Source organism: Marmota marmota, unplaced genomic scaffold (genome assembly GCF_001458135.2).
Source record: "Marmota marmota marmota unplaced genomic scaffold, marMar, whole genome shotgun sequence".
Lineage (NCBI taxonomy): Eukaryota > Metazoa > Chordata > Mammalia > Rodentia > Sciuridae > Marmota > Marmota marmota.
In genome coordinates, this window is record NW_026000101.1 from 14,532,825 (window position 1) to 14,560,076 (window position 27,252).

At 46.8% G+C, this 27,252-nt stretch overlaps 1 protein-coding gene across 11 annotated transcripts in view; it reads right to left on the bottom strand.

The window, feature by feature from the left end:
• The window catches only part of LOC107147774 (stimulated by retinoic acid gene 6 protein-like), a 42,959-nt gene that overhangs the window by 12,349 nt on the left and 3,358 nt on the right, over positions 1–27,252 (bottom strand). For 4 of the 11 annotated variants that reach the window (XM_048783331.1, XM_048783332.1, XM_048783333.1 and 1 more), the window contains 9 exons: positions 16,745–16,820; positions 15,488–15,588; positions 11,994–12,124; positions 9,749–9,869; positions 8,246–8,291; positions 7,210–7,338; positions 5,326–5,396; positions 3,976–4,087; positions 939–1,092 (listed from right to left, as the gene is read on the bottom strand). In XM_048783331.1, coding sequence (XP_048639288.1) covers positions 939–1,092; positions 3,976–4,087; positions 5,326–5,396; positions 7,210–7,338; positions 8,246–8,291; positions 9,749–9,869; positions 11,994–12,124; positions 15,488–15,588; positions 16,745–16,820 — 941 coding nt within the window. Of the gene's footprint in view, positions 1–938; positions 1,093–3,975; positions 4,088–5,325; positions 5,397–7,209; positions 7,339–8,245; positions 8,292–9,748; positions 9,870–11,993; positions 12,125–15,487; positions 15,589–16,744; positions 16,821–20,916; positions 21,522–22,312; positions 22,509–25,891; positions 26,038–27,252 lie in introns of those variants that run through there. The other 7 variants (XM_048783335.1, XM_048783334.1, XM_048783336.1 and 4 more) reach the window with 6 other exon arrangements.

The following is a 27,252-nucleotide window of genomic DNA, read 5'->3' on the forward strand; positions in this document are numbered from 1 at the left end:
CCACTACTATGTATATATTCAAAGGAAATAAAGTCAGTATGTCAAAGAGATATCTTCACTCCCATGTTCATGGCAGCATTATTTATAATAGCCAAGATATGGACTCAACCTAAGTGTCCATCAGCTAATGAATGGATTAAAAAAAAAAAAGTTGTGTATACAATGGAACACTATTCAGCCATAAAAGAAGAAGAAAATCCTGACAACATGGATGAACCTGGAGGATATTAAGGCAAATACCATATAACGTCACATACGCATGGAATCTTAAAAAAGTTGAATTCATAGAAGCAGGAAGTAGAGAATGGAGGTTATCAGAGGTGGGCAGTGGCAGAGGGAAGATCTCAGGGAGCTGTTAATCTAAGGATACAAATTTCAGCGGGACAAAAGAAATAAATTCGAGTCTGTTTGTGTGTGTGTGTACACATGTAGTACTGCAGATTGAATCCAGGGCCTTTTTAAATTTTATCTTGAGACAGGGTCTCACCAAGTTGCCTACACTGGCCTCCAACTTACAACAAGAGATCTATATTAAAAAGTGACCTTCAGGCAAATTTTTAAAAATGTTAATGAACTTTTCATGTTATCTTAAAGAAAAGTGAAGACTCGGTGTTTTATTTTATTTTCCAAGGGGAAAATAAAAGAACATTTTAGTTCTTTCCACTGGAATTGGAAAAAAAATAGGCTATTTAAGATAAGAAAATTCTCAGGGCACATTCAGTTCAGCCCCAAAGAGATCCTGTGTCCCGACCCCTGTGTCTTTCTGTTGACCCAGGGAGGCACAAATCAACTCTAGCATATTTTGCTCCAAGGCCAGGCATCTCAGCCAGGTGATTTCAACACTAACAGCAATATTACTACAAGTGTGCACTGCCACACTTAAAATTCCCTTGGTTTCCCACGCTGGTGGCGGGAATGTTGGTAGCAGATGGTTTTACCTTTGGAGACGCTGATCAGCTCCTTCACCTGCAAGATGACTGGGGTCAGGGTCCCCGTCTCGTTCATTAAGGCGACATAACTCTCCAGCTTGCCTTCAAACACATCCAGCTTGTCTCTCACGAACACAAACATGCAGAACTCAATGATGATGAACTGGGGACACAGAGCAAAGGTTTCAAGGTCTCACCTGAGTTTGGCTCAACAGGGGAATAGCATATGGACGCCCTTTGGTTTTGAAATCAGCCTCTTACAGGCATTTCAACTTCCAAAAGTGACCCTGGCTATTTTAAGATGAATGAGACAGGAGCTGATAGAAAACTTTCCACTCTGTTCTCACCTTATAGCACACAAGACTGGGCCCCAAGGAACTCCTCAAACATTAATGGGATCAGCGTGAAATGAATGGGTAACTTTGAGTGAGGGTGTAGGGCAAGCCCAGATGGCTACAGTTAAGCTCCCTCGCTGAGACTTCCAGCCAGCTATGTTTTAGCGTGTAGTCAAGGTCATAAACACCCTGATTCAGCACTTTTGCTCAGATCAAAAGCATCTTCTTGTGGGCACGTACTTATGTAACCTGCTGGCAAAGTGCCTTCTTTGTTTGGTTTGCATATAAAAATGCATATGGAAGGACTGGTGGCTAGAGGCTCCTACTGTCTCCAGGTAGAGCACGCCTACTATCCCAACTGCACCTTGCATCTTCTTTTACCTGCACAGATGCCAAATCTGTTTCCCAGGGTCTGAGCCCCTGCAGGACAAAGGGCTGACCTTGGGGACCGTTACAACCACCACTCCCATTGCTCTAGCCTTCATTGATCCTGACAGGAGCCAAATAGGAGAAGGTGTTTCCATACAAATGTGCTTACCCACCAGTCTGCCTTCCTATCATCGCACATTGTTTCTATGGCTCCTGCTGCCATTTTTCTCTGCCAACCAAATCATGTTTGTCTCTGAAAGTGGAGCTCAAATGCTATCACGTACAAGCAGTATCTCAATTTAGAAGAATTCACTGAACTTCCAGAGCACATTCATCTTATCCACTTTTTTATCCTAGACTAGAAGATGTCTTATATATCCATACCACGTCTTATATCCATCACTCAGAACATGAGATTCTTGGCACAGTGCTGAACATACAATAGATGCTCAATGAACACTTAAGAAATGCCATAACTGCTAGGGAGTTGTTCAATATTGAAGAGAACTCTAGGTGTCCCTGAAAATCCATTCTCCCTTCTTTGGGTTGCAAAGCTAGACCACATTTCCTAGCTTCTTATGTTAGGTGTGGCTACATGGCCAGTTCTAGCCAATGGAAGAGGACTAGAAGGGACATGTGATACTTGCCACCCAGTCCATGAAAATTTCCTATAAGCTGAACATAGTGGCACCCACCTGTAATCCCAGCAACTCAGGAGCCTGAGGCAGGACGATTACAAGTTAGAAGCCAGCCTCAGAAACTTAGAAAAACCCTGTCTCAAAATTAAAGGAAAGAAAAGTCTGGGGAATGAGGCCTGGTGGTTAATCAGCCCTGGGTTCCATTTCTGCTACCAAAAGAAAAAAAAAAAAAGAGAAAAACTCCCATAGGCATTTCTCCATGCTCCTTCCTTTCTGTTGACGGCATGCAGATGGTAATGAGGTCCTCAGGAAGCAGGAACGCAGGATGAAAGATTACTGGGTTCCTGAATGACCGAGCTCTCTGAATACCCCCTCAGCACTGCTGTGTGGGCAAATAACGTAGAGTGTTGATCCATTGAGATTTAGGGGATTACTGGACACTTCAGCATAAACTAATTAATAATTCACTTGAAAACTTAATCACAGGATTAATTTAAATAAGGATCATCCCTATACATAGAGACAAGCAAAAGATGATTGGCCTTTACCATTTTTATTCTATTTGACACTCTCTTGACTGTCATTTTACCTCAGATAACTTTGACCACACAAGTTTTGATTCTACAGTTAATAAACACCGAAATCAGAATCATGTCAACATTTAAAAATTTGGGGTGAGGGGCTGGGCTGTGGCTCAGTGGCAGAGCACCTGCCTAGCACGTGTGAGGCCCTTATTTCAATCCTTGGCACTACATAAAAATAAATAATAAAATAAAGGTGTTGTGTCCACCTCCAACTAAAAATGTATTTGGGGGCAAGAAAGCAAATTAAAATAAAACTTTTAAATTTCATTCCATTTAAAAAATATAGTACCATAAACCAATTCTAGTTTATCCACTTTTATATATTTATTTATTTATTGGTACCAGGGATTGAACTCAGGGGCACTGGGCCACTGAGTCACATCCCCAGCCCTATTTTGTATTTTACTTAGACACAGGGTCTCACTGAGTTGCTTCATGCCTCACAGTTGCTGAGGCTGGCTTTGAACTCACAATCCTCTTGCCTCAGCCTCCCAAGCTGCTGGTATTACAGGCATGCGCCACCGCACCAAGCTATCCATTTTTATTTTTAATTCACTAATAATTTGGCAGGATCAATTATTTGCTATTTAACTGATATGAATTTTGATAACAGCACAGTTTACTAACTAGATTATATAATTATGTTTTCTTTTATTTTCATTTTTGTGGTACAGGGGATTGAACCCAGGATCCTGGGCATCCCAGGCAAGCACTCTGCCACCGAGCTACAACCTGAGCCCTAATTATAAGTTTTCTTTAGGGATCATTAATCCTACCAACTTTCCTGGGTCAAATTGTATATGAAATTATTTCAAATGTATTTTTTCTTCCATTAATTCTTAGTTAATGATAAATTTCACCACGTGGAGTTGTAACCACTATCAGTTTTATTTTGTGTGGATTCATTTTCTTAGTGATATTCACCCTGTGGGTAAACATGTCCTTTGTGATCAAAATGGGAGCACTGAAGCCCTGTACTTCCTTGACTTACCAAGATTTGATTTTGACCCAGCTTTTCAGGAACCTACTCAACAGATTCCATGTCTCAAAGACCCCATAACCCCAGCCCCCGCCCTGCTCCATTTATAAAATATAAAAGGATTTTCACAGAGCTACTTACAAGGTACAGGCAGATGAACGCCAACACGATAGTTCCAACCATTCTGCTTGGGAATTGAAAACAGGGGTCCCAGTCATATACCCTGGTTTGGAACCAAGACTTTTTTCTCTCTCTGTGAATGAATAAACACCAAGAAAAGAGACGTAGGTAAAGAAATACCCGATTCTTCCAACAACAGCACTGTCTTCTCCTCTTTGTCTTGGAATTTAGGGTACAGAAAGAGCATTAGTAGTTTTTACTGTTTTCATAATCCCTTATCTTTTTAAAAATATTTTTTAGATGTTGATGGACCTTTATTTTATTCATTTATTTATATGTGGTGCTGAAAATTGAACCCAAGGCCTCATACATGCTAGGCAAGTGCTCTACCACTGAACCACAGCCCAGCCCCCATAATCCCTTATCCTTACAAAGACTGTGGGGGTTTTCTGGGTGGGGGGCAGTAATTTACTAAGCTAAATGACCAAATTCCTAGCTTTTTAGCAGTGAAGAGTGATCAGACTAAATTCAGGCCAATGCAATTTGAAAAGTGGTGGTGGTGGGACTTTGGAGAGGCTACCAGGGAGTAGTTCACCACTGAACAACATTTTTAACCCTTTTTATTTTTGATTTTAAGACAGGGGATTTTGCTAAATTGCTCAAAGTCTCACTAAGTTGCTGAGGCTGGCCTCCAACTTGTGATCTTCCTGCCTCAGCCCAGTTGCTGGGATTACAGGTGTGTGCCACTATCCTCAGATAGTTTGAGACTTTTATCTGCATAACTGGAAAGGAAAATTTTTCTTTCTTCTGAGCTCAAGTCAGGAGGATATAAACTTAAAAGTCTGGGAGCACCACGTAGAGGAAGCCCACCTACCTGTGAAGCCCAAACAGTGAAAGCCTAGCTGGGAGAAGAGTGAGGGAAAGAGACCTAGTTCTGATGATATCAATAAGCCCCTGGAGGGCCGCACACAGCAGTGCACACCTGTGATCCCCAGTGGAAGGCTGAGGCAGGAGGATCACAAGTTCAAAGCCAGCCTCAGCAAAAGTGAGGCACTCAGCAACTCAGTGAGACCCTGTCTCTAAATAAAGTACAGAACAGGGCTGGGGATGTGGCTCAGTGGTTGAGTGCCCCTGAGTTCAATCCCTGGTACCAACAAAACAAAACAATACGCCCCTAGATTTGAGTCCCTCCCGATTTCTTAGCAGTGTGAACCCACTCATTTCCTTTCTTGCAGATAGTTCACTTGGGGTTGTTTTCTCTAATTAGCCAACAAGAGCCCTGGCTCCTATAGCGCCATCCCACCGGTCCCAGGGCCTGTCCCCTGGGGGCTCCTCAGTGAGCCTGGGGGTGAAGGGCAGAAGCCGGCTTACCGTGGGCAGGCCTTCCTCAGGAGCTGTTTGACATGCTTGGCCTGGTGAGCTTCCAGCAGGGGCTTTTCCTCCTGTGGGAAAGGACACAGGAAGGCACCTGTCTGGTTCGGGTTCAGGACTCTGGGGGGATATCGCTTTTGAGAGCAGGACTCTGGGAATGCGATTTAGCCATCGTTTCTTGGAGGGTTCCATCAGATTCCTGTTGATCAGGCTCTCTCTGCTGTCCTCGGCCCTCCTGCCCCCTGACTGCCAGCCACTGGGTCACTGTGTCACAGCACTGACTTCCTGAGACACTGGCGAATTCCCATCATAGTTCAAGTCCTGAATTAAGAAAGATGCACCCCAAATCCTAACACTCTCATTGTTGATGAAGAGGAGATTCTCTGGCTCATTGCTTACCTTTTCAGCATTTAAATAAAAGAAATTTTAGTGGTCTGGTTTGAAATGTTTCTCCAAGGGCAGTGAGCTTCCCACAAAAGTCACTTACTTTTTCTACAGATCAAATGTGTATATTTTCTGTGCTGTGAGGGGAGATCTTATATATCCAGGATTTGGGGTAGAGTCCAAAAGATCTGGTTAGGATCCCACTGGAGATCGGGATTTGTGTGCCTCAGACAAGCTTCGTCTCTGCTCTTGGGCCCCTCACTAGCAAATGGAGTAAATAATATCTTCCAGAAGGTTATGGTGGGGACTCAGGAAGAGACTCTCTACAAAGCACTTGCACAATGCCTGTCCAGGAAAAGCCCCCAACTAGTGACAGCTATTTTCTCAGGATAAAAAAAAAAAAAATCTTCCTTTTTTTTTTCCCCAATTTTAAGCAAAAGCATCCAAATTGGCCTTTTTTCTCTACAGAAAAAAAAAGTATATGTTTAGATAAAATTTATATTTTAGAAAAAACACTACCAGCAACTGTATTTGAGGGGAATCCAGGAAGACCTAACTTCCATATTCAAATATGAAACATTTTGAAGCTCTTTGTCATAGCCAGGGCACCTTAATGTCACTTTCTTTCTTGTGCTATTTTTAGGCAGCTGTCCGAGTCTTCCGGCCATCCACAAACACCCTGGTTCTACGTCCTTCAAGATACAATACATAATGTTGTGTCTTCTCACCCACTTGAAGGTGTGCATGACCAAAGGATGGCTTTGTCCAAAAATGTCTGAATGGCAAGTGACATCATGGTGGAGGCTTGAAAAGCTAGTGCATTCTTCACTATGTTTTCTTTCCCTGCTCTGTGCCAATCAGTAGTGTTCTCAGTGATGGCTCTTCCATCATCCTGGGTCACAGAGCGAAGAGAACTTGGGAGAAAGCCCCCAGCACACCTTTGATGGCCATGCAGCAATAGTGAGACATGAGCTCTTAATGTTTTAAGCTACAGAGATCTGGAGGCTTGTTCGTTACTACAGCATAACCTAGCTTGTCCTGACTGCCATGCATTCCTTTTGAAAAGATAACCAAATGACAAGAAATTTTCAAGTTAAATAAAACAAACTACTCACAACTCCTTCAAACTCAGGAGATGCAAAAGGCCAAAGCTGCAGCAAGTGAGTCCCAGGTGTCACTAGAAACCCCAAGTTCTGATTCAACAGGAAGGTGTGGGGAGAGAGGAGAACCTATCTTACCCCAGCATGACCCTAGGCTACAGACAATTACCCCAAGCCAGAGAGGCTGTGTATGACAGGGGTTAAGAGAGAGGCTCCCTAACCTCACTGTCTGGGTTCCAATTCTGGCTCTACCATATATTGGCTGGGTTACCTTAGGCAACTGAACTCACCTCTCTGGGTCCAAGGTTTTGAATCCAGGAAGTGAGAAGTTATAAGGGTACCCACCTCCCAGGGCTGCCGTGAGGATTAAACCTGTGGTGCACACAACCAGTACACTCACCGCGCGGGGCTCCCAGCCCAGGTGGGCTTTCAGAGCCTTGACGAACATGTGCAGGAAGCGGCCCAGCAAGAAAGCCAGGCACAGCAGCGAGGGCCAGTAGAAGAGCAGGGTCTCGTACCTCCCCACAAACTGCAAGGGAAGCAGAGCAAGGGCGCGGGCTGCTGCGGGGCAGGGCCTGGCCACCAGGGAGCGCTGTGACGAGGGCTCGGCCGGCCCAGCAGCTCCCACCAAGGCCCGCCCTCCCCGCGCTCCGAAGTCCGCCGCCAGTCCCCGTCCCGCCGAGATGCTCCGGGAAGCTCTGGACTTGGAGTCCCGCAGCCCGGGTTGCGGGTCTTTCCACCCCCGTTTTCTTTTATGAAAACAGTGTTCATGTCTTTTTTTGTTTTTCCCGATTAGGAAATTAGATGTTCTTTTTGAAAAATACGAGAGACTGAGAGGCAGCTAGCCAGGTGGACGGACGAGGTGGGAAGGAAGAGAGGAAGAGGGAGAAGTAGCCCCGGAGCAGGGAAGGAGAGAGGGAGGCCTAGCAACCCTCTTGCATCTTTCTCCATTTCTGGGCCCCAGGGCTAAAGACATGAACCAGCCTCCACCAACTCTGAGAAGGACAACTCATGGCCAACCCGGAAGGGTGCCCTAGTCGAATCCACCCCTTTTATAGACAGAGAAACCGAGGCTACACGGAATGGAAAGAAATGGGGTTTGGAGTCAGCCAGACCTGACCTCAATTCCCAACTCTAGGCTTCCTATGAGTTACTTAATGTGCTGAGACTCAGTTTCCTCACCTGTAAAATAGGTTTGAGGAACTTCCCCACCAGGTGGGGCTGCTGTGGGACCCCTACCTGCCTGTGAACAGGCACCCTGATGACCCCTTGATGAATGAACACAAGGTGTTACACAAATGGAAGCATCACGAGTGGCTCCCACTCCCTTTTTTGCACATGAGGAAGTTGAGGCCCAGACAGTGACAGAGGCTTGTCCAAGGTCACACAGCAGGTAGGCCATGATGATGTGACAGGTAAGGTCAGCAGACACTTACCTGCCCATGAGGACACTCTGAGATTTGAAGAACAGTGAGTACAAACCTGTAGGAACAGAAACAGGATTTAGGGCACTGGGTTCCCTCTGAGCCCAGCCCCACCAGTAGCTCCTGTGAAAACAGCCCAGATCCCACCAGCCCGGACTTGCCTCCCACTCCTTGCCCCCTGGGGAGGTCTGGTATCCCTCCCCCTCAGGCACTGTGTTTGGAAGATGTGGGGAGCGCGTCCTCCCATCCCCCATCCCCCATCATTCAGGTGGGACGTGGACGTCCAGAGTTGACAAGGTCTATCCAGGGCACAGGGCTGCGGGGGCAAGCCGGGACTCGGACCCAGATCTCCTGACTGGGCAGCTGAGGCTCCTTCTGCCTCTCTGTGGCCTTGTCTGTAAACCCCCCTCTGAAGCTGTGAGCCTGGCTCAACACACTTCCCTGGTCACGTTCAAGGTCGGGCCCCAGCCCTATGGCAGCCAAGCTGCTGAGTGATTCCCATGCTCCTGTTTCCTTGTCCAGGGTTTGTCACCGGCTAATGGAGGATAGTGCTCCACATCGAACCCTGGAAGCCCTCAATTTAAATGTCTAAGAAGCATGTCACTGACAAACTTGGGATTGTGGCCGCTGGTGTGTCAGTTGCTTGTGAGGCCCTGCCGGCCACCCCTGGCTGATGGACCTGAGGACCTGCCCCCTGGAAAACACTAGCAGGTTCTAGAGGGATTTGGAAGCAAGAAAATGAGCCTCCCCCTGGGAGCTGGAGAATCGTTCTTGGTGTTACTCAGTCAACAGTGTTCCCTGGTGCCAGCTCTGTGCCAGTCTGGTGCCCCGTGCTGAGGGCACGGAGCCCAACAGGCAGGTGAGGCAGCTGGGTGTCTGGCGGGAGCCACTGTGCATGGAGCAGGAGGTCATATCTACCACTGGACCCGGTGGAGGGAAGACGACCCACACCAGGAATAGGAACACACGAACCAAGGGCCAGAACACGGGCCCGCGGCTCCGTCTTGCTTCCCCTGGCTCACGGTGGGCATGTAAGAGTGGTTGCAGGGTGAGCTGGTGCAGGAGTGCAGGAGTGTGGTCTCATGGGATGGAGGTGTGTGCTAGACACGGCTGGGGACTGCAGAGGGAGGAAGAGGCCAGGCTTCGGTGCCCCTGAATGCCAAGCAAGGGCGCACGCGCTTTCTCTGAGGATCCTGAGACAAGCCATGATAGTGTTAAAGAGAAGCATCAAATGGGGTTCTCGTCTTCCCCAGGGGGACCCTGGGCAGCTTAAGTCCCCGACTTCTAGGAATATTCTAATAATGAGCAGCCTTAGGTGGGGCAGACAGAATGCTGCTCTGACCTTTGGAAGTCTCAAGTGCATTTCAAGAAGGGGGTCTCATGGGACCCTGGACAGGTCACCCCTGCCCACTCTGGGTCCCAGTTCTGGGCAAAGGTGTCCTTCAAGGGTTGCACTCAGATCGCCTCCAGCCTAAGGAATCAGGGGGTGCAGGGGAGCGGCAGAGTCCATCTTACCAGAGCAGGGAGTAGCAGAAGCCCAGGATGGAGCTGGTCAGCCGGAACTCGGACGAGAGGCAGGCGAAGAAGGGGAAGAAGGACAGGCCGACCTCGAAGCCTCCGATCAGAAGCACAAAAGCTGGCAGAGAAAAGGCCAGAGATGGTGAGCTCCCCGCTCACCCTGGGAAGCTGCGGTGCTTGTACAGACCTCAAGTTGGGGAAAGCGGAGAAGCTCCAGGCTACACCCAAGGAGGAGCAGAGCCTGCCATTCCTGCAACAGGCCCTTCCTGGTCCTGCTCTGGGCAGGCAGGGGGCTTTCTAAAGAGATGAAGAAGATTCGATCCCTGCAGGTGATTAGCTCACAGTATGACAGGTGGAGACAGACCACAGAAAGACACTCACAAAAACTACGAGAATACAGTACCATGAACGCACAGTAGCAACATAGAGGGACATGCTGTGTACACTACAGCACACCCTCTGCATACGGGTCCTGCCACTCCCCAGCTCTGAGATGTTCTAACAGGATTTAGGAGAATCCATTCATGCAGGAGGACCTGTACCAAGTGTCTACTCTGAGCTGATCCTGGGAGAGGCTCCGAGAACATAAGAAGAAAAGGTATCAAAGCTCCAAATGTTAAAAAAAAAAAAAAACACGAGAAATCTACATGACCTTAGTTTAGGCAAGAATTTCTTATATGATACCATAAGCATGATCCATAAAAGAAAAACAGAGTCGATTAGATTTCATCAAAATTAAAGGGGTCAGCCTTTCAAAAGTCTGTTAGGAGGATGAGAGTACAAGCCAGAGATGGGAGAAAACATTTTCAATTCATATATTGGATAATAGACTTATACCTAGAATATATAAAGAACTCCCTGAATTCAATAAGAAAACAAAAATCTCAATTTTCAAAACTAGCTAAGTGATTTGGACAGAATCATTGTTATTAAACCTTTATCAAAGAGGGTATAACAACAGCAAATAAGCACACGAAAATACTCTCAGCCCCATTATTATGAAAATGCAAAGGAGTACCACCATGAGGTGCCATTACATACCACGCAGAATGGCTAAAAATAAAGTTTGGCCATACCAAGTGCTGACAAGGATGTAGGAATTCTAGAATTCACATACCATGGTGGCCATCTAAAAATGGTTACAATGACTTTAAAAAACAGTTACATAGTTTCTTAAAAAGCATGATCTACTGTATGATCTATATGACCCAGCCATTCCATTCATATTTATTTACCTGAAGAAAATGGAAACATGGACATATTCTAAGACTTGTACACAAATGTTTATAGCAGCTTTATTTGCAATAGCCAATAAGTGGAAATAAATCAGATGTTCATCAACAGGTCAGTGGATCAACTGTGATAGGTAGTGAAACATGCTCAGCAATTTAAAAAGATGAACTATTGATGAACGCTAAACATGTATGAATTGCAAAATAATTATGCTAGGTGAAGGAAGCCAGGTCAAAAAAAGAAAAGAAAGGGCATTCCAGATGATTCCATTTATACAAAATCCTGGGACATTCAAAATAAGCAGGTAGGTGGCTTCTTGGAGATGGAGCAGTGACAGGAGGCCACAGGGAATCAGAGGTCACAAAGGGGAATAAGGAAACTTCTGGGTCCCTTATCTTGATTTTGGCATTGGATTCATGGGTTGGTTAAAACTTCTCAAATTGGGTACTTCTGACAGGTGTCCAGTGAGATGCCGTTTGGGTTCTGAAGATGGACGAGAGCCTGGTAGGCATTTGATCTTTTAAGCTTAGAGCCCCCGAGAGGGAAATGGGCTGGGCAGAGAGGTTCGGGAATTGTCTAGGAAATCCCTGAACCTGTAAATTAGACCCGCTTCTTCGGATGGAGCATGAGGCGGGAGGTAGGAGTGGATGGGAAGTGGAGCCAGTGGCCGAAGGAGCAAACATCATGCTTTGAGGAGGAATCCCAGGCCTGTTGATAACCAGAGGCAGCAAGGCTGGGACTCAGGAGAGCAGCCGGGTGTAGGGGGGGACGATCCCACTTCCTGCTCCCTTGTTACATCACGTCTAAAGGGTCTCTGAACCTCGCTGGGGGAAAGCCCCACAAACCAGGTTTAGGGCTTTGTGAGCTAGGTCTTGACCCTGGGCGAGTCACAGGCCGGGAAGAACACGGCAGTTCACAATGTTAACCCCCTGTCCCCAGAGAACCCCTGTGGCCCCTGATAGCAAGAATGTCCATGGTGAAGTCCCAGCAGGAGTGAGGCGGCCTGTACCTTGGGCCCACTGCGGGACCTGCAGGGGCTGGTAGCCTTCTGAGAACAAGAACATGATCTTATTGGCTGTGGCCCCAAAGGCGATTCCATAGGACCACCGGTTACTGAAAGTCCCCACGAAGTCCAGAGGCCTGCAGACAACAGAAGCAGCTCATGAGGACAGAAGATGACTCTGAGACACTCCCACAGATTGTTTCCAAAGTAGCCATCTCATCTGGAAGGGGGATGATTGGAGAGTAAACTCTTCATTATAAACGAAACTCAACTCGGAGGTCCCCTCAGAGCTAGTCCCCCGCCCTGCAGCTAGACACAAACTCCGGAGACTGAAGTGAGGAAGACAAAATTCTTTCCCTAGAGGAGCTCCAAGTTCAGTAGGGGACACAGCAAGGACACTAGTAGCCACGACATAAGGCAAAATGAGACACGTGTGGTCTAGGAGACACAGACTGTATGACTGACTTGGTAGAACAACAAAAGTGTCCTATACAGGTTTTGGGGAACCTTCCCTGGACCCAAATATGTCCCATGAGAATTCTCTCTCAGTGTATCTGATGGGGTCTGGGTATCTCTGGCCACATTGGTGCCAGGTGATTGAAGGAACTAAGCCTATACCACTCTAGCACATTGATTATTTTGAGTTAAATACACTTTTAAACCTGAAGGCACAAGAATATTAACTCTGACCTTCATGTTGCTACTTCAACACAGGAGGTGAAATTCCCACGTGAAATTTCCCTCTCTATAGGAGAAAAATAGCATTCTTATCATAAAGATGAGAATTTGAGATTGGAGAATTCTGTTCGGAACTAATTAACATAACTCTAATCTTCACATCATTTAGTTACTTTTCCACAATGTGTTACTTTGGATCCAATTCAATATATCCATGTTCCACTTTAGCTGCCTCTGTGGACCTTCATTTCCTTGGGAGGGCTCCTGTGTCACATAAAATTTATGTTAAATCAATGTGCATGCTTTTGTCCTGTGGATCTCTTTTATGTCAATTTAATTCTGGGACCCAGCTGAATCACCTTAAGAGGGTAAAGAGAAAAATTTGCCTTCCCTATACGACCATGCCTTCTTGGCAGGGTCACCGCCTGACTTTGGATGAGCCGGGTGGATGCCTGTTCTTGTATTTGGATTTGTGGCCCTTGGGCTATGAGCAAGTAGGTCGTTATCCTAATTTGGAAAGTCACATCATGATGGGATCAGAGTCAATGCCACACAGAGATCCTAAGTCAGAGATCCTAGCTACCAGAGAGGAATACAGCAAAATAATGCTGAGGGGCCCTGGTGACACAGGGACAGAAAGACAAAGAGCCAATCTCCCATAGGTTCCCAGCTCTAGAGACCAGTTCTCATTAGGCCATTCTGGTTTCTGTGAAATTTTTTATTTTCAAATTTTTTCTTTTCTTTTCCTGTAACTAAGCTTGAATGCACGTCTGTCTCTTCCAGCCAGGAGAGTTTGGTCTAGACCAGAGTAAATAACTCCAACTATAAACTATCAACTCCTCTGGGGCGGGACCTAGCCCAGGACCTTGGAGAAGGGTCCATACCTAGTGCAGGTTTTCAGATGTGCATGTTGTTGAACGAATTGCATTCCAATCAAGATGCCACTGACAGTACTTATAAGCCACGGGAGAGTCAGTTTCCCCATCTTTAAAACAGAGATGGATACCCCATTCTGCTCACCAGAGTGCCACTGTGGAGAGCAAATGGTAATCTGTGGAGGGCCACATGCACATGGAGTTATTGTTCAGTAAAGATGGAGGCAAACATCATGAAAAGAAGTAGGATGGGAAAGTGGCCAGGAGCAAGTCAAATGTGCCCTGGTCAATTTAATTCAGAGAAGTTTAATACAATTGCTATGGAATTCCTGCTTCTTATCAAGTCCTGCACCAGCCCCTTCATGTCAAATGCCAGGGGTGGGGTCTGAGATCTTTACCCATCAACCTCAGCTTTGCCTCCCCCAGTGTGGCTTACACCTGGTGCTTTAGGAGGGGTCAAATGTCCCAGGGAGTGTCCAGAATCCTCTAACTGCTGCTCAGAGCTGGTGTGAGGTGCCCTTGGACTTGGTGGTTGGATTTTTCCCTCTCTGGCATCTAGGGTCAACCTCAGCCTCAGTCCTGACATTCTGGCTTCCTCTTCCTTCTCCAGAGCCCAGCGATGAGTTCTGGGGGTGTCCCTAGCTTGAACCTGCTCACGTTGACACTGGGAGATGGAAAAAATACCAAACCAGTCTGGGTTAAAGCTCCTGTCACTTGCAGCTCTATGGCTTTAGACAAGTCATTTAACCTGAGTCTGAGTTTTCTTATCCATGGTATGAGGATAATGGCCTCCACGACGCTATATTGCCAAGAGGGTTTAGGAAACTAATGCAAGGCAAGTGGCTTAGGGCCCGGGTCACAAACAGGGTGCAATGAATGTTAACTGCATGACAGTGATGATGATAGTGATGGTGATGATGGTAATGATGATGATGATGGTGATTATGATGGTGGTAGTGATGATGATGATGGTGATGATGATGTTGGTAATGGTGATGATGGTGATGGTGATGGTGATGGTAATGGTTGGGGATAATGGGGCAACATAGAACCCAAGAAAAAATATGATCAGGAATGTAGTGACTCAGAATGGCAGAACTAGAAAGGACCTGAAAGCTCCCCTGGTATGTGGAAGGTAGAGAGGAAACAGGAAAACAAAGGTGGTGGGCATCACATGGAAACCAAAGGGGGATCCGTGGAGTAGTGGAAAGGGGTTATTTACTGAAATATAACCCTTCCTGTGCCTGTGGCACTTCACAGCTTATAAAGCATTTCTTCATTTGCTCTCTACATTGACACTGTGATGAGCAGAATAGGGGTGTCCATCTGTTTTAAAGATGGGGAAACCAAGTCTCACATGGCTTGTAAGTACTGCCAGTGGCGTCTTGATTAGGATGCAATTCAATTCAACAACTTGCACATCTGAAAACCTGCACTGGGTGTGGACTTTTCCAACACTGGGGAATGATATTGGCCAAGTCATATTGTTATATTTTGTGCATGTAACAAATACGTAACAATGAATCCCGCCATTATGGACAGTCACAATGCACCAATTAAAAAAACTACAGAGGGGGGGAAAATTAAAGAAAGCTCCCCTGGTGCAGCAAGATCTGGCACATGACTCATGGCACCATCCGCCAGGAAGACTCCCTGCCTCCAGTCACAGGGAACGCTCTTCCTCCTGTTCCCCGAGATGGCCACACCTTCCACGTGGGAAGGCCTTTTCCACAGGAGTCTGAGTCCTCTTAGTCTCCTTCCTGCAGATCTCAGCACCCAGGGCTGCGATGGCTTAGAAGTGGATTCTCATCTCTCGGGTGTTGTTTGGATTGGAGAAGGGACACGCAGGACTGTGCATGGATCCTGGGAGCTACCTGGCCTCAAGTTGATGTTGGTCACAACTACAGAGTACCCCCAGCTGTAGGGGCTGACCCCGACTCAACTCACACGATGATTCCAAAGTGGTTCCCCAGGAGGTAGGAAGTGTCGTCTGTCTGTCTACCATGCTCTCGTCTTTGTAGGAGGGACAAGACCAAAATGATGAAAAGCTGTAGAAGAGAAGATGGAGAGTCAGTGGGACCTGTTCATCTTCAGCTGGGCCTCAGTGTCCCCACTGAAAGAGGGTGTGTGGCTGAGCCCAGCATGCAGAGCGTCCCTGTCACCTCACACTGCAGAGTCAGGGGTCTGACTTTGTGGCCCTGAGCTACCGGATGTTTTGCAGTGAGCTTTCTTTTGTGTTGCCCTGAACAGATGTGGGTTCAAACCTGGTTTCTCCCACACACTGGCTTGAAGGGAGACTTAACTTCCCTGAACCTCGGTCTCTTCATCTGTGAAAAGGCAGTGGTGACTGTCAGAGATTTGCTCTGTGGATTCGGTCATGTCCTCATACATGGAACATGTCTCATGTTCCAAAGCTCATAACTATACAAGCACACATTCGGTATTTCTTTGTAAGAAGCATCACAAATTCAGTGGGTCTTAAATGGAACTCATGATATTCTCCCTGCCTTGTGGTTTCATCCACCCCAAACCTGGATCTCTTCTAATTTTCCATCACTAGTGAATGGCAGCTGCCACCACCCTTCCAGATGTGCAAGTAAAACCCAGGAGTCATCCTCAACCTCTGCTCACTCTAACCTCCCTCCCCCACCCATGAGCAGGTCCTCTCACTCCCAACATCTCAAGTTGTCCACCCTCATCTAGGAGGACCTAAGCTGCCCTCCCTGAGCCCCACAAAAGAGTCCAGCCTCCTCTCCACACTGCAACCAGAGTGAGCTTTAAAAACACAAATCTGACCATGCCACCCTCACGCTGAAAACCCCTCGGTCATTTCCCTTGTCCTCTGATTGATGACAGAACTCAACAGAGAGCCCCACAGGGCTGTGCCTATCTGGGCCCTGCCCTGCTCCCCAGACTCCTCCACCTGGGCTCCCCACTCCTGGCCTTCTCAGCTCCTCACGCTCTCCATCTCCTCTCTCCCCACAGGGCCTTTGCACAGGCTCCGTCTTCTATCCGATATCGCTGATGGTTGAATTCTTTACATCTTTCTTCTATGAGATTGGTGTATAATGTAAGAAACTGAATGAAGGTTTTAGAAGAAACTCTGCTGATGTCCCTCCCCTGAGCTTTCAGCCCTCCAGGGGCCTGTGTCACACAGCCACCCAACTCTTCTCCCCTCTTCGTCCCTCCCCGGTCTTTACTTACTGATGGGATGATGGAGTAATGGAGAAACAGCTCCATGTCCACTGAGCTGGTGCAGGTGCCATTTAGCTGCCTGGTTCTGGAAAAGGGCCAAAAACCACATCGTCGATCACTGCTACGGACTCCTCAGCCTTGAACATCCCCGACAGGAGTTTGGCTTGTTGACCACTAAGACCACCTGATCTTTTAAAATTTTGCTTTCTCTGAGTCAGGGATGCTCCTTTGTGGTGTGTCTTCCCTAAATGGATTGATTTTCTTTCATATTTCTCTCTCCAGCTTGATGATTTATTCAACTTCCCTGGTAACCGAAATGAATTCCTTCTTTTGTTGATGACACAAGCAGGGACAGATTCAGGTTATGTGAGCCCCAAAATATGTAATCTGGGTGTTCTTTTAAAATATAACTACAGGGGGCTGGGATGTGGCTCAAGCGGTAGCGCGCTCGCCTGGCATGCGTGCAGCCCGGGTTCGATCCTCAGCACCACATACAAAATATAACTACAGAAAGATCTTACATTTTCACATTTTAAGGAAAACCTATGACCACGTAGACACTTAACTAGAGTCCCTCCGCCTTCCCAGAGCCTTGGAAGTGTACAAACAAGGAGACCTCAGACTGAACCATCACTAGCTTCCCAGAAAATCTGTTTATGGACATAGTTTCCCATGGTCAAGGTCAAGAAGCACCAGCTGGGCTGTTGGGGCAGGAGAGAGGCTATTGGACTACACCACAGACTGGCCTCTCTGGTCCCGTGTCAGCAGGACAGGTGGTGGGGCTCATGTCTGAGATACACGGACATAGTGGAATGACTTGTTTTTTCTTTTTTGGTACTGGAGACGGAACCCAGAAGTGCTTTACCACTAAGATACTTCCCCAGCCCTTTTAATTTTTTATTTTGAGAAAGGATCTCCCTAACTTTCCCAGGCTGGCCTTGAACTTGAGATCTTCCCACCTCAGCCTCCTGAGCAAAAGGGATTACAGGCATGCACCTACGCGCTCAATTTCATGGCTTCTTTGTGAGAGGGATTCCTTCCTTTCTGGGGTTCCCACTGTACTCTGTTCTGCTGCTCTGACTTCACAACACCCCCAAAGCCCACTCTATTGCATCTTTACTCCTGCCGTCCCTGACCCCTGTGGCATCCACCCGGCCATCTCCTGGGCTTCCTTCCCTGGCAGTGACTACTGTCCCCTCCAAAGCCTCAGGGAAGAGCACTTCTCCAGGATCCCATGAGGTGACACAGTCCTCATAATTCTAAAACCTCCAGTAAATGGTGGGGTGGAGGTGGGTGAGACTCAAGCTGTCAGAAATGTCATGGAACTGTCATCGGTCTTCTGCTCTTAGGAAGGTAAGCTGAGCCCATGCCCCAGTCTCCCCATTCCATGTGAACCCTCAAAGCGGAAGGCAGGCAGGCAGGCAGTTATGTTTCCAAGCAAGAGAGGTATCTACCAGGGGGCACAGAAACTGCTAGAAAACTCTGGACAGTGGGGAGCAATTAGGACTCTAGCAGAGAGAAAAGGCACCACCCAACATGACCACAGACCGTAGGCCAAGCAGGAAGGCTCCACGCCCACAGCAATTGGGGGGGGGGGAGGAGCAGAACGGGGCGGCAGCAGAGCACAGTGATGAATGGGGTCTTCTGAAGACAGCAGTAAGACAAGATTCCCAGGTAACAAGACAAAATGGATCTGTGCGGAAGGAGAAGGATTTAAAGGCAACCGTCATCAAAGAAGTTAGTAAAACACTGTTAAGATCTAAATAAGTAATTATCAGCAGGGCACCATGGCGCACACCTGTAATCCCAGCTGCTCAGGAGGCTGATGCAGGAGGATCTCGAGTTCAAAGCCAGCCTCAGCAACTTAGCGAGGCCTTAAATTATTGAGACCCTGTCTCTAAATAGAATATTTTTTAAAAGGCCTGGGGATGTGGTTCAGTGGTTAAGCACCCCTGAGTTCAATACTCAGCACATATATAGAGAATGTAAACCATTATATTAAAAAGTATATATGGGAGAAAAATTCAATCTTCCCAACAAATGACCAAGAAGAGGAGAAAATGAAGGTAAATAGAGACCCACCATGAAGACAAAAAGATCCAAAGACTAGTAAGCCACCAACAGAGGAAAAACCACAAATATTTTTAAATACTTAAAATTTAAAATGGACAAATGATCTGAATTGTCATTTCTCCAAAGAAGACACACAAATAGCCACGAGGTACATGGAAGTGTAAATTAGTGCTAAACATCACTAATTTCCAGGGAAACACAGATCCAAACCACAGTGAGGTGTTAGCCCCCCTCGTTAGAATGGCTACGATCAAAAAGACAACAAATGACAAATGCTGGCGAGGATGAGGAGGAAAGAGAAGGCTTTACGGTATTGGTGGAAATGCACATTTGTACAGCTGAGAGGGGAAAACAGTATGCAGGTTCCTCCAAACACTAATACAGAACTCTCATGGGACTCAGCAACCCCATGGCTGGTGACACATCGAAAGGAAAGGAATTCAGGGCTGGGGATGTAGCTCCGTGGTAGAGCACTTGCCCAGCACACACAAGGCCCTGGGTCCCAACCACAGCACCAAAATATAAAGAAAGAAATTCAGAGTGTATTGCAGAGACATCTGCAGTCCCAAGATCATTGCTATTCAAAATGGGCCAGATACGGAAGCAGCCCAGGTGTCCACTGGCAGATGAATGGGTAAAGAAAATAGGGTGCATATACACAATGGAGTACCATCCAGCCACAGTAAAGACTGAAATCCTGCCGTGCAGCTACATGGATGAGCCTGGGGAACGTTAGAAGTCAGGCACAGACGGAGCAATGCTGCATAATCCCATTCGTATGTGAAAGCTAAAGCAGCTAAAATTCTATAAGTTTAGGTCTAAGGAGCAGAGTTGGATAGAGAGACATAGGTTAACGGCTGCAAAGTACAGTAGGATGGGAGGAATCCGTTCTAGTATTATATAGCACAGAAGGGTGACTATAGCTAACAATAGTTTGTTGTATATTTCAGAATTGACAGAAGAGAGAATTTTGAATGTTCCTAACATACAGGATAAATGTTTCATAGACAGTTGATAAATGTTTGAGGGGACTGATTTGTCCTGATTTATCACTACACGTTGTACAGGCATGGAAATCTTCCACTGTGTACCACAAATGCTTACAATTATTATATGTCAATTAAATAGTAAAAAATGAATGTAAATAAATATCTAGAATTCAATTAGTCATGAAAGAAAAAGTTAAGATGAAATGCTACCTGATCTATGAAATTGGGAACTATCGTAAACAGTTACCCAGCAATATTGAAAGTTAAGACAATTAGTATTTATTTACTGGGGGTCATTTATTTACATTCTGAGAATTCATTTTGCAATATGTACCAAGAATCTTTAAGAAACAATTCCATTTCCAGAAATTCTACTTTTAAGAAACATCAGCTAAGGACATAATCTGAGAAGGGTTTGAAGGTATGAACTAGAAGACTACATTGTGTGGAGAATTTATCTTCCTCCCTCTCTCATATGTGTGCATAAAATGTTAAATGTAACATATGCTCATTGCAAAACCTTCAATATATTTGCAAGTATATAAAGTAGTAAATGAAAATCTTTTCTCCTTCCAAAATTATGTTTATAACCTACTTTGTTTTTTAAGCAAAAAACCAGAATCAGACTAAATTTGATTTTTCATTTAATAAATAAAGGAAATCATTCATGCCACTATGTAGAGACTCATCTAATTCTTTTTGATGGGTGACCTTGCCTGGACAGATTTGCTGCTGGGCCTGTCTCCTGCATTGAGGGGCTAAGTCAGGAGTTAGACTCGTAGCGTCTTACCGACTGGTTTGTTCAGGCGAGGTCTACAAGTAGCTCTCCAGGAGTCCAGAGCTGCAGAATCTGATCCCCTGACTCACCTCACAGCCCAGCAGTCACTGTGGTGTACAGAATTCACATGTGTTGGAGTCAACATAAGTGAGAAGACCCCTGAGTCCATTTCTCATATGCTTCCTGGTGAGCCCAGGGTTGCCCCAGTGGGCTTATTGAAGTTACTGGGCAGTGGCCAGATGTCACTCTACAAGATCGGCCTAACACTGAGAGTGGCATGACAAAAACGTGCTTATGATACACTGCTCACCAAAAAAAATGTAAAGATTATAAAACACTACATTCCCGGGTTGAGAGTGGTCATCTCTGGTGGTGGGATTGGAGGCCGTCTGCTTTCTTTTTCTTAATACTTTTCTGAATTTTCCACCTAAAATACAACAGAGATGTTTGGCTCGACGGCTGTGTATCTATCCTAGGGAGTAAAGCAGCGGCTAGCACAGAGTAGGTAGCAAAGAACGAACACGCATGGAATTTGCAAGTGGGGAGGACTGAATGCTGTCCCAAAGAATGGAAGGCCATTCTGAAGGGAAACTGTCCGTGAAATCAGCGGTAAGTGATGTGACATGTGCAAGGTTTGCCCTAGGACAGAGCAAAATGCACAGATCTTTCATCAAAGTTAAAGAAATTGAATATAAAGCTATGGAGTCAGGCTGCGAATTGACATGTCTCTTCATACATCCAGAACATAGTCACCTGTACTCCCATCTCCTCTCTCCAACACCCCAGCGTGGACTGTCTCCTGGGGGTGGAGGGTCCCCCACAGTCCTGCTTCCACTGGTGCTAACATGTAGTAATAGGATAAACCCATGATAGATAGCCCCCGTCGACTGATGTCACTCTACTGTGTGTCCCTCTGTCCTAGGCACTCCACTCTTTGTATTAACTAATTTAATCTTTGTAAGAATCTTGCAGGGCAGGCTGAATTAGCCCCTTTTTAAAATGAGGAACTGAAAACCAGGAGGAGGCGAGGTTAGAGCCAGTGTCCCTGCAGTCACCCGCCTCCCTGCCCCAGTTCCCAGAGTTCCCTGGCCGTCCAGGCAGCCGTTGACCCATCAGTGACCCCGAGTCTAGTCCAGAGCCCATTCAGCAGAGTCTGAGAAGATGTTTATTAATGTTTTTCTTATGTTTCTGTGGAAACTTCCCTCAGGAAGCTGAGGCCCAGAGAGAGGCAGTGACCAGGGAATGCCACGCAACCCAGGACCAGTTCGGGTTCCCCTCGGTGGGCTCAGTGGGCAGGATGCTGACCACCTCATGGATAGCAGAAAGTTTGTTTGGTACCGAGGAGGGACAGGGGAGGAGGAAGAGGTGGGTGTGCATCCACGTGTGTGTGTCTGTGTGTCCGTGTGTGTGTGTATCTATGTGTGTGTGTCTGTCTGTCTGTGTATGCAGGTATCCGTGGGATGCCTGGTAACCCACCCCCTGTGTTGGGGGTTCTTTGTGAATACCAGGAGCTTGCAGAATCCCACCTCAGAGCTGGGAAGTGGTGCTGAGGCTGCCTGGAGCCAGATTGGAAGAACCAACTGTCACCTGATCAGGAACTCCGCAAGGGGGTTAAACACCACAACTGCCCCAAATTAAATTATAGAAACTTATATTTAAGTCAATTATATTAAACACAAAAGTACTAAAGACTCCAAAGTCATCCCTTCCTAATGACTTTCTACCTTTTCCTATTACTTGTGCACTGGAGGCTCTTTACCAACATTGTGTGGAGAGGAGAGCAGCACAGCGTCAGGGTAGGTGATTGCCTGTGTCCTCCCCGGCCACACTCAGGGGCATCTTGCAGCCTGACATGAGTCACGTGGGAGGACTAACACTGTGAGAACTGGCAGTCACTACCAACCAGGGGTTGGACTGTTGTTTTGTAGATTGTCTATAAAGTAATGGAGACACGTTAATAATGCAGATTTTAAAATATATTATGTTTGTAGCCTTTACACTGTGAGTAGCAAAAAGTATCTATTTTTTTAAAAATATTTCTTAGGACTCAAAAACTTTTATCCCATTCATCAAAGAAGCAGCTCCTGTCAACTACAAGCAAAATTCTGACTTACGTCTTCCTTGTTTCACACTTGTCTTACTCACTAATGTAAATAAAAGTGTCAACCAAAGTTCATGTCAAAACTACCCTCATCTATCAGTGGTCACATAGGCTGGCCACAGGCACGAGAGGACAGCAAAAATCAATGGAAAGCATCCTGGGCAAATGAATCAGCAGGATGGAATATGTAATAAAGATCATGGCATATTTTATTATAATTTGTGAATTGTGTGACATATCTGCTGTATAAATATGACTTACAATCAACTTATATGTAAGGATGCCACCTTCCTTTCGGGGAGTCCGATATGACACATTTCCCAGCACACCGCTGGCAGATGTGACCCTGGCCTTGGGCATGGCCTAGAAGAATGAGATTTCCAAAACTGGAGGATGGGGTCAATATTAACGAATGTATTAGGGGAAAGCCAAGTTTAGGGTGAGGAGCACAGAGGAAGCCATCGCGCCAGCCCTCTCTCTCGGGCCACTCTTCCTTATTGTACAAGTTCGTACTCTGTAAAATGAACAGATTGGGCTAGGTCAGGCTTTCTAAAATTTTTGACTACAAGTCACATTTCTATGTGTTACACACAACGCACAATTACAGCGATGACCCGGTTCAGGTATGTGTGTGTATATAATAAATCTTCATAAAACAATGTCCTTCCTCTGCTCGGTGCTCTCTGATATTTTTAATTTGAGTCAAATCATTTCTGGTCTGACCATTTCATTTTGCAAAATGCTACACCACTGAATTCACCTGACAGCCCACTTTTGGTTGCAGCCAGCTGTTTGAAAAAAAAAAAAGAAAGAAACTGATCAGATGACTGCTAGGGGCCCATCCATCCCCAAGGGCCTCTGACTCCATGACACATTCAGCAAGCATGTGTCTTCACACTGCAGGTCCCCAAACTCCAGGACTCGCTCAGATGTGTAAATAGCAAGTGAGGTCATTTGGAAAGTTCATCTCGGCCTTATCTTTTCTTTCTGGAACTGGAGCCAAGGCCTCCTGGCTCATCTCCCTCAACCAGAGACACTCCGCCTCCTTCCCTGGGGGGGTTGGAGGGTCACTCCCCTCCGTCAGCCCCTCTGCAGCATTAGCACTTCTGCCTCAAGTTCCCTGTGGGGTTTTCATGTCTCATCTCTCATCTTTAGGGCATGGGAGTTTTCAAAAACTAGAAGCAGGTTTTATTCAAAATTGGACTTGAATCATCCCCCACCTACCCCTACCCCTGGCTTCTGACTTGAGTCAAAGTACATTACAAATCCAGGCAAGTGCTTGAAGAAGGAGGGAAGGGAGGGAGGGAAGGAGGAAGGAGAGGGTGGAGGGTGAGGGAGAGGCACAGGGCACGCATGTGGCTGAGCTGCCCCCACGCCACCCCATCCACCATGATGTAAAACACCCCCAACTGCTCCTGCTCACAGGATCAGAATCCAGGGCTCTGGAATCCAACCCCATGTGAGGTTTGACTTCCTCTGAGCACCCCTGATCCCCCATGGGACAGCCAGGAAGCCCCATTTGACCTCCCGAGGCCAACTTCCTCTTACTGGGTCAGTGGGGAAAGGGCTGGCTTTGGAGCTAGGCCGACCTGAGGGCAAGTCCCACCACACAACTGCTGTGTGGCCCTGGGCGAGCCATGCCCCTCTCTAGACCTTGTTCTTCTCTTCCTGGAAAGAGGTCCACTGCCACCCTTCAAGGTGCCAGGAGGATCAGATACAAGGAGAGTCACATGATGCCCTTCGTGACCTTGACAGGAACAGCAATCCTTCTCTCCCCACCATCCTTCCCTGCTTGTGGGCAGCTCTCACCAAAAAAAAAAAAAAGTGTTTCTCCCTTTGCAAAGCTGAAAGGAGACACCACCAGATATGCTTCTGCCTCTGCAGACGCTGGCTGCTGCGCCTGTGTCCCCTGAGAGCCTTCGGGCCCTTCTCCAGGCTGAGCACCTCTGCCCTTCCTCGGTCTTCCTTCCTGTCCTCCCCAGCCTCCCCCAGTGTGTGTCATGACCAGCAGGGCGGGGAGTGCCAGGGCTCCCCTGCTCTTGGCCCCTGACCATGCAGTGGATTGCAGTCTCCCACCTGGTTAACCAGTAGCCAAAGGCACGACCCACGCCTGGCCCTGTGACCAATCTCACACTTCCCATACCTTTGCCCAGAATGGCCCCATCCCTGCCCCCATCCAGTGGCCTCCTCTGATCCTCTGACGAAGAGGCCAGGCCAGGAAAACTGCATTGAATGGGTCCTAACTCTGTTATTCAACGCAGTGCCTCCTTAGCCTCAGGAAACCCTGGGTTTGCTTGGTCACTGGTGAATTGAGAGGGACAGACTGTCGCAGCAATCAGTCCACTGTGTGAGGAGGGTCTGTGTCTCACATTGGATGAGGAGGCTCCTTGAAGGCTGGGACACTTCTCCTCATCTCCAAGTGCCCAATCCCTGGGCACAGTAGAGAGAGGCTCACTGCTATTTCTTAAACAGATAGATGGTGTGCTGACACCCCTTGAAATTCCAGCTATGGTTTAAGGGTTGTTTCTTAACTAATTTCACCCCCTCAACAGCTCTGTGAGAAAGGTACTATTCACCTCCTCACTTCACAGATGAGGAAACCGAGGCAAAGAAAAGAACCCTGTCCAAGTTAGCAAGGGAGGGAGCAGGCTTTGAGCTCCGACAACCTGCACAATCCCTCGGCTTCCAGCCATCGGATTCCATGACTCTTCAATTTCTCGCTCCTGTGGATAGGGTGGTCTGAGCTCTCTCAGGACAAAGATGAGACAACAGCAGAAGGGGTGACAGAGTGACTCATGCACCCTGTCACCTGGACACAGCTGTGAGAATCCACGGGGGAAAGCAGACCTTCTTTCCAAAATGAATTCCCTGGGCTGGGGCTGGGGCTCAGCGCTAGAGCACTCGCCTAGCATGGGCAAGGCCCTGGGTTCGATCCTCAGCACCACGTAAAATAATAAATAAAATAAAGGTGTTGTGACCAACTACAGCTAAAAAAGATATTTTAAAAATAATGAAGCCCCTGATGCCAGGGCAGTGGGGTGGGAAAGGAGTGGGACGTCACAAAACACGACAAGCCATGTGTCCACAGGTGTCGAAACTGGGTGATCGATATGTGGGGTCCACACACCATCCTCCCTTCTCTTGAATGCATGTGAGCTTTTCCCTAATGAAAAGTTTAAGTTTTTAAAATGCGACAAAATGGAGCCCAGAAATACCATAAAATGCAGGCTGTCTTCTCTGTTTTCTTTCCAGTTCCTTCCTCCCCCTCAGGTCTGTCTCTTGGTCTCCCAGGTTGTTGTGTGACTCTCAGTCCGTCGCTCTGTTTCTTGGTTTGTCCCTGTGGGTGTCATTTTCTGTGACTCTGGGAATCAGGGAGAAAATGGCAGTGCCCCCCACACCCCCTGTCTTTATCCCATCTTCTCCCAGGGCCCCTCCTTTTCCTCTCCCTGTATCCAGATCTCTGTTCTCTTCTCCTTGCTTTGACCTCGTCACCCATGTTAAGTTAACTGCACATAGAGGCACGGTTGGCTCCGGGTTGGTGCCCCTCCTCTGGACTACACTCATGGGGTATTTTCATGCATGTTTAAAAAGCTCAGATAGATGGGCGCAGTGGCCCATGCCTGTAATCCCAGCAGCTTGGGAGGCCGAGGCAGGAGTATCACGAGTTCAAAGTCAGCCTCAGCAAAAGTGAGGCACTAAGCAACTCAGTGAGACCCTGCTTCTAAATAAAATACAAAATAGGGCTGGGACTCAGTGGTCAAGTGCCCCTGAGTTCAATCCCCACCCCACAAAAAGGCTCATATAATGCTGCCATGAAAGAAAATATTGGTGCTTCAATTCACAATAGCTAGACTGTGGAACCAACTTAGATGCCCTTCAATAGATGAATGGATTAAAAAATGTGGCATTTATAAAAAAAATGTGGCTGGAGTATTACTCAGCACTAAAAAATGACAAAATCATGGAATTTGCAGGGAAATGGATGGCATTAGAGCAGATTATGCTAAGTGAAGCTAGCCAATCCCTAAAAAACAAATGCCAAATGTCTTCTTTGGTGGGAGAGCAACTAAAAACCGAGCAGGGAGGAAGAGCATGAGAAAAAGATTAACATTATTAAACAGGGACGAGAGGTGGGAAGGAAAGGGAGAGAGAAGGGAAATTACATGGAAATGGAAGGAGACCCTCATTGTTATACAAAATTACATATAAGAGGATGTGAGGGGAAAGGAAAAAAAATCAAGGGACAGAAATGAATTACAGTAGATGGGGTAGAGAGAGAAGATGGGAGGGGAGGGGAGGGGGGATAGTAGAGGATAGGAAAGGCAGCAGAATACAACAGTCACTAGTATGGCAATATGTAAAAACGTGGATGTGTAACCGATGTGATTCTGCAATCTGTATACGGGGTAAAAATGGGAGTTAATAACCCACTTGAATCAAATGTATGAAATATGATATGTCAAGAGCTTTGTAATGTTTTGAACAACCAATTAAAAAAAAAGAAAAGAAGATATTGGTGCTTGAAAAACACAAAAATCCATTTTCTACCTACCATTCTCCTCCTCCTCCTCCTCCT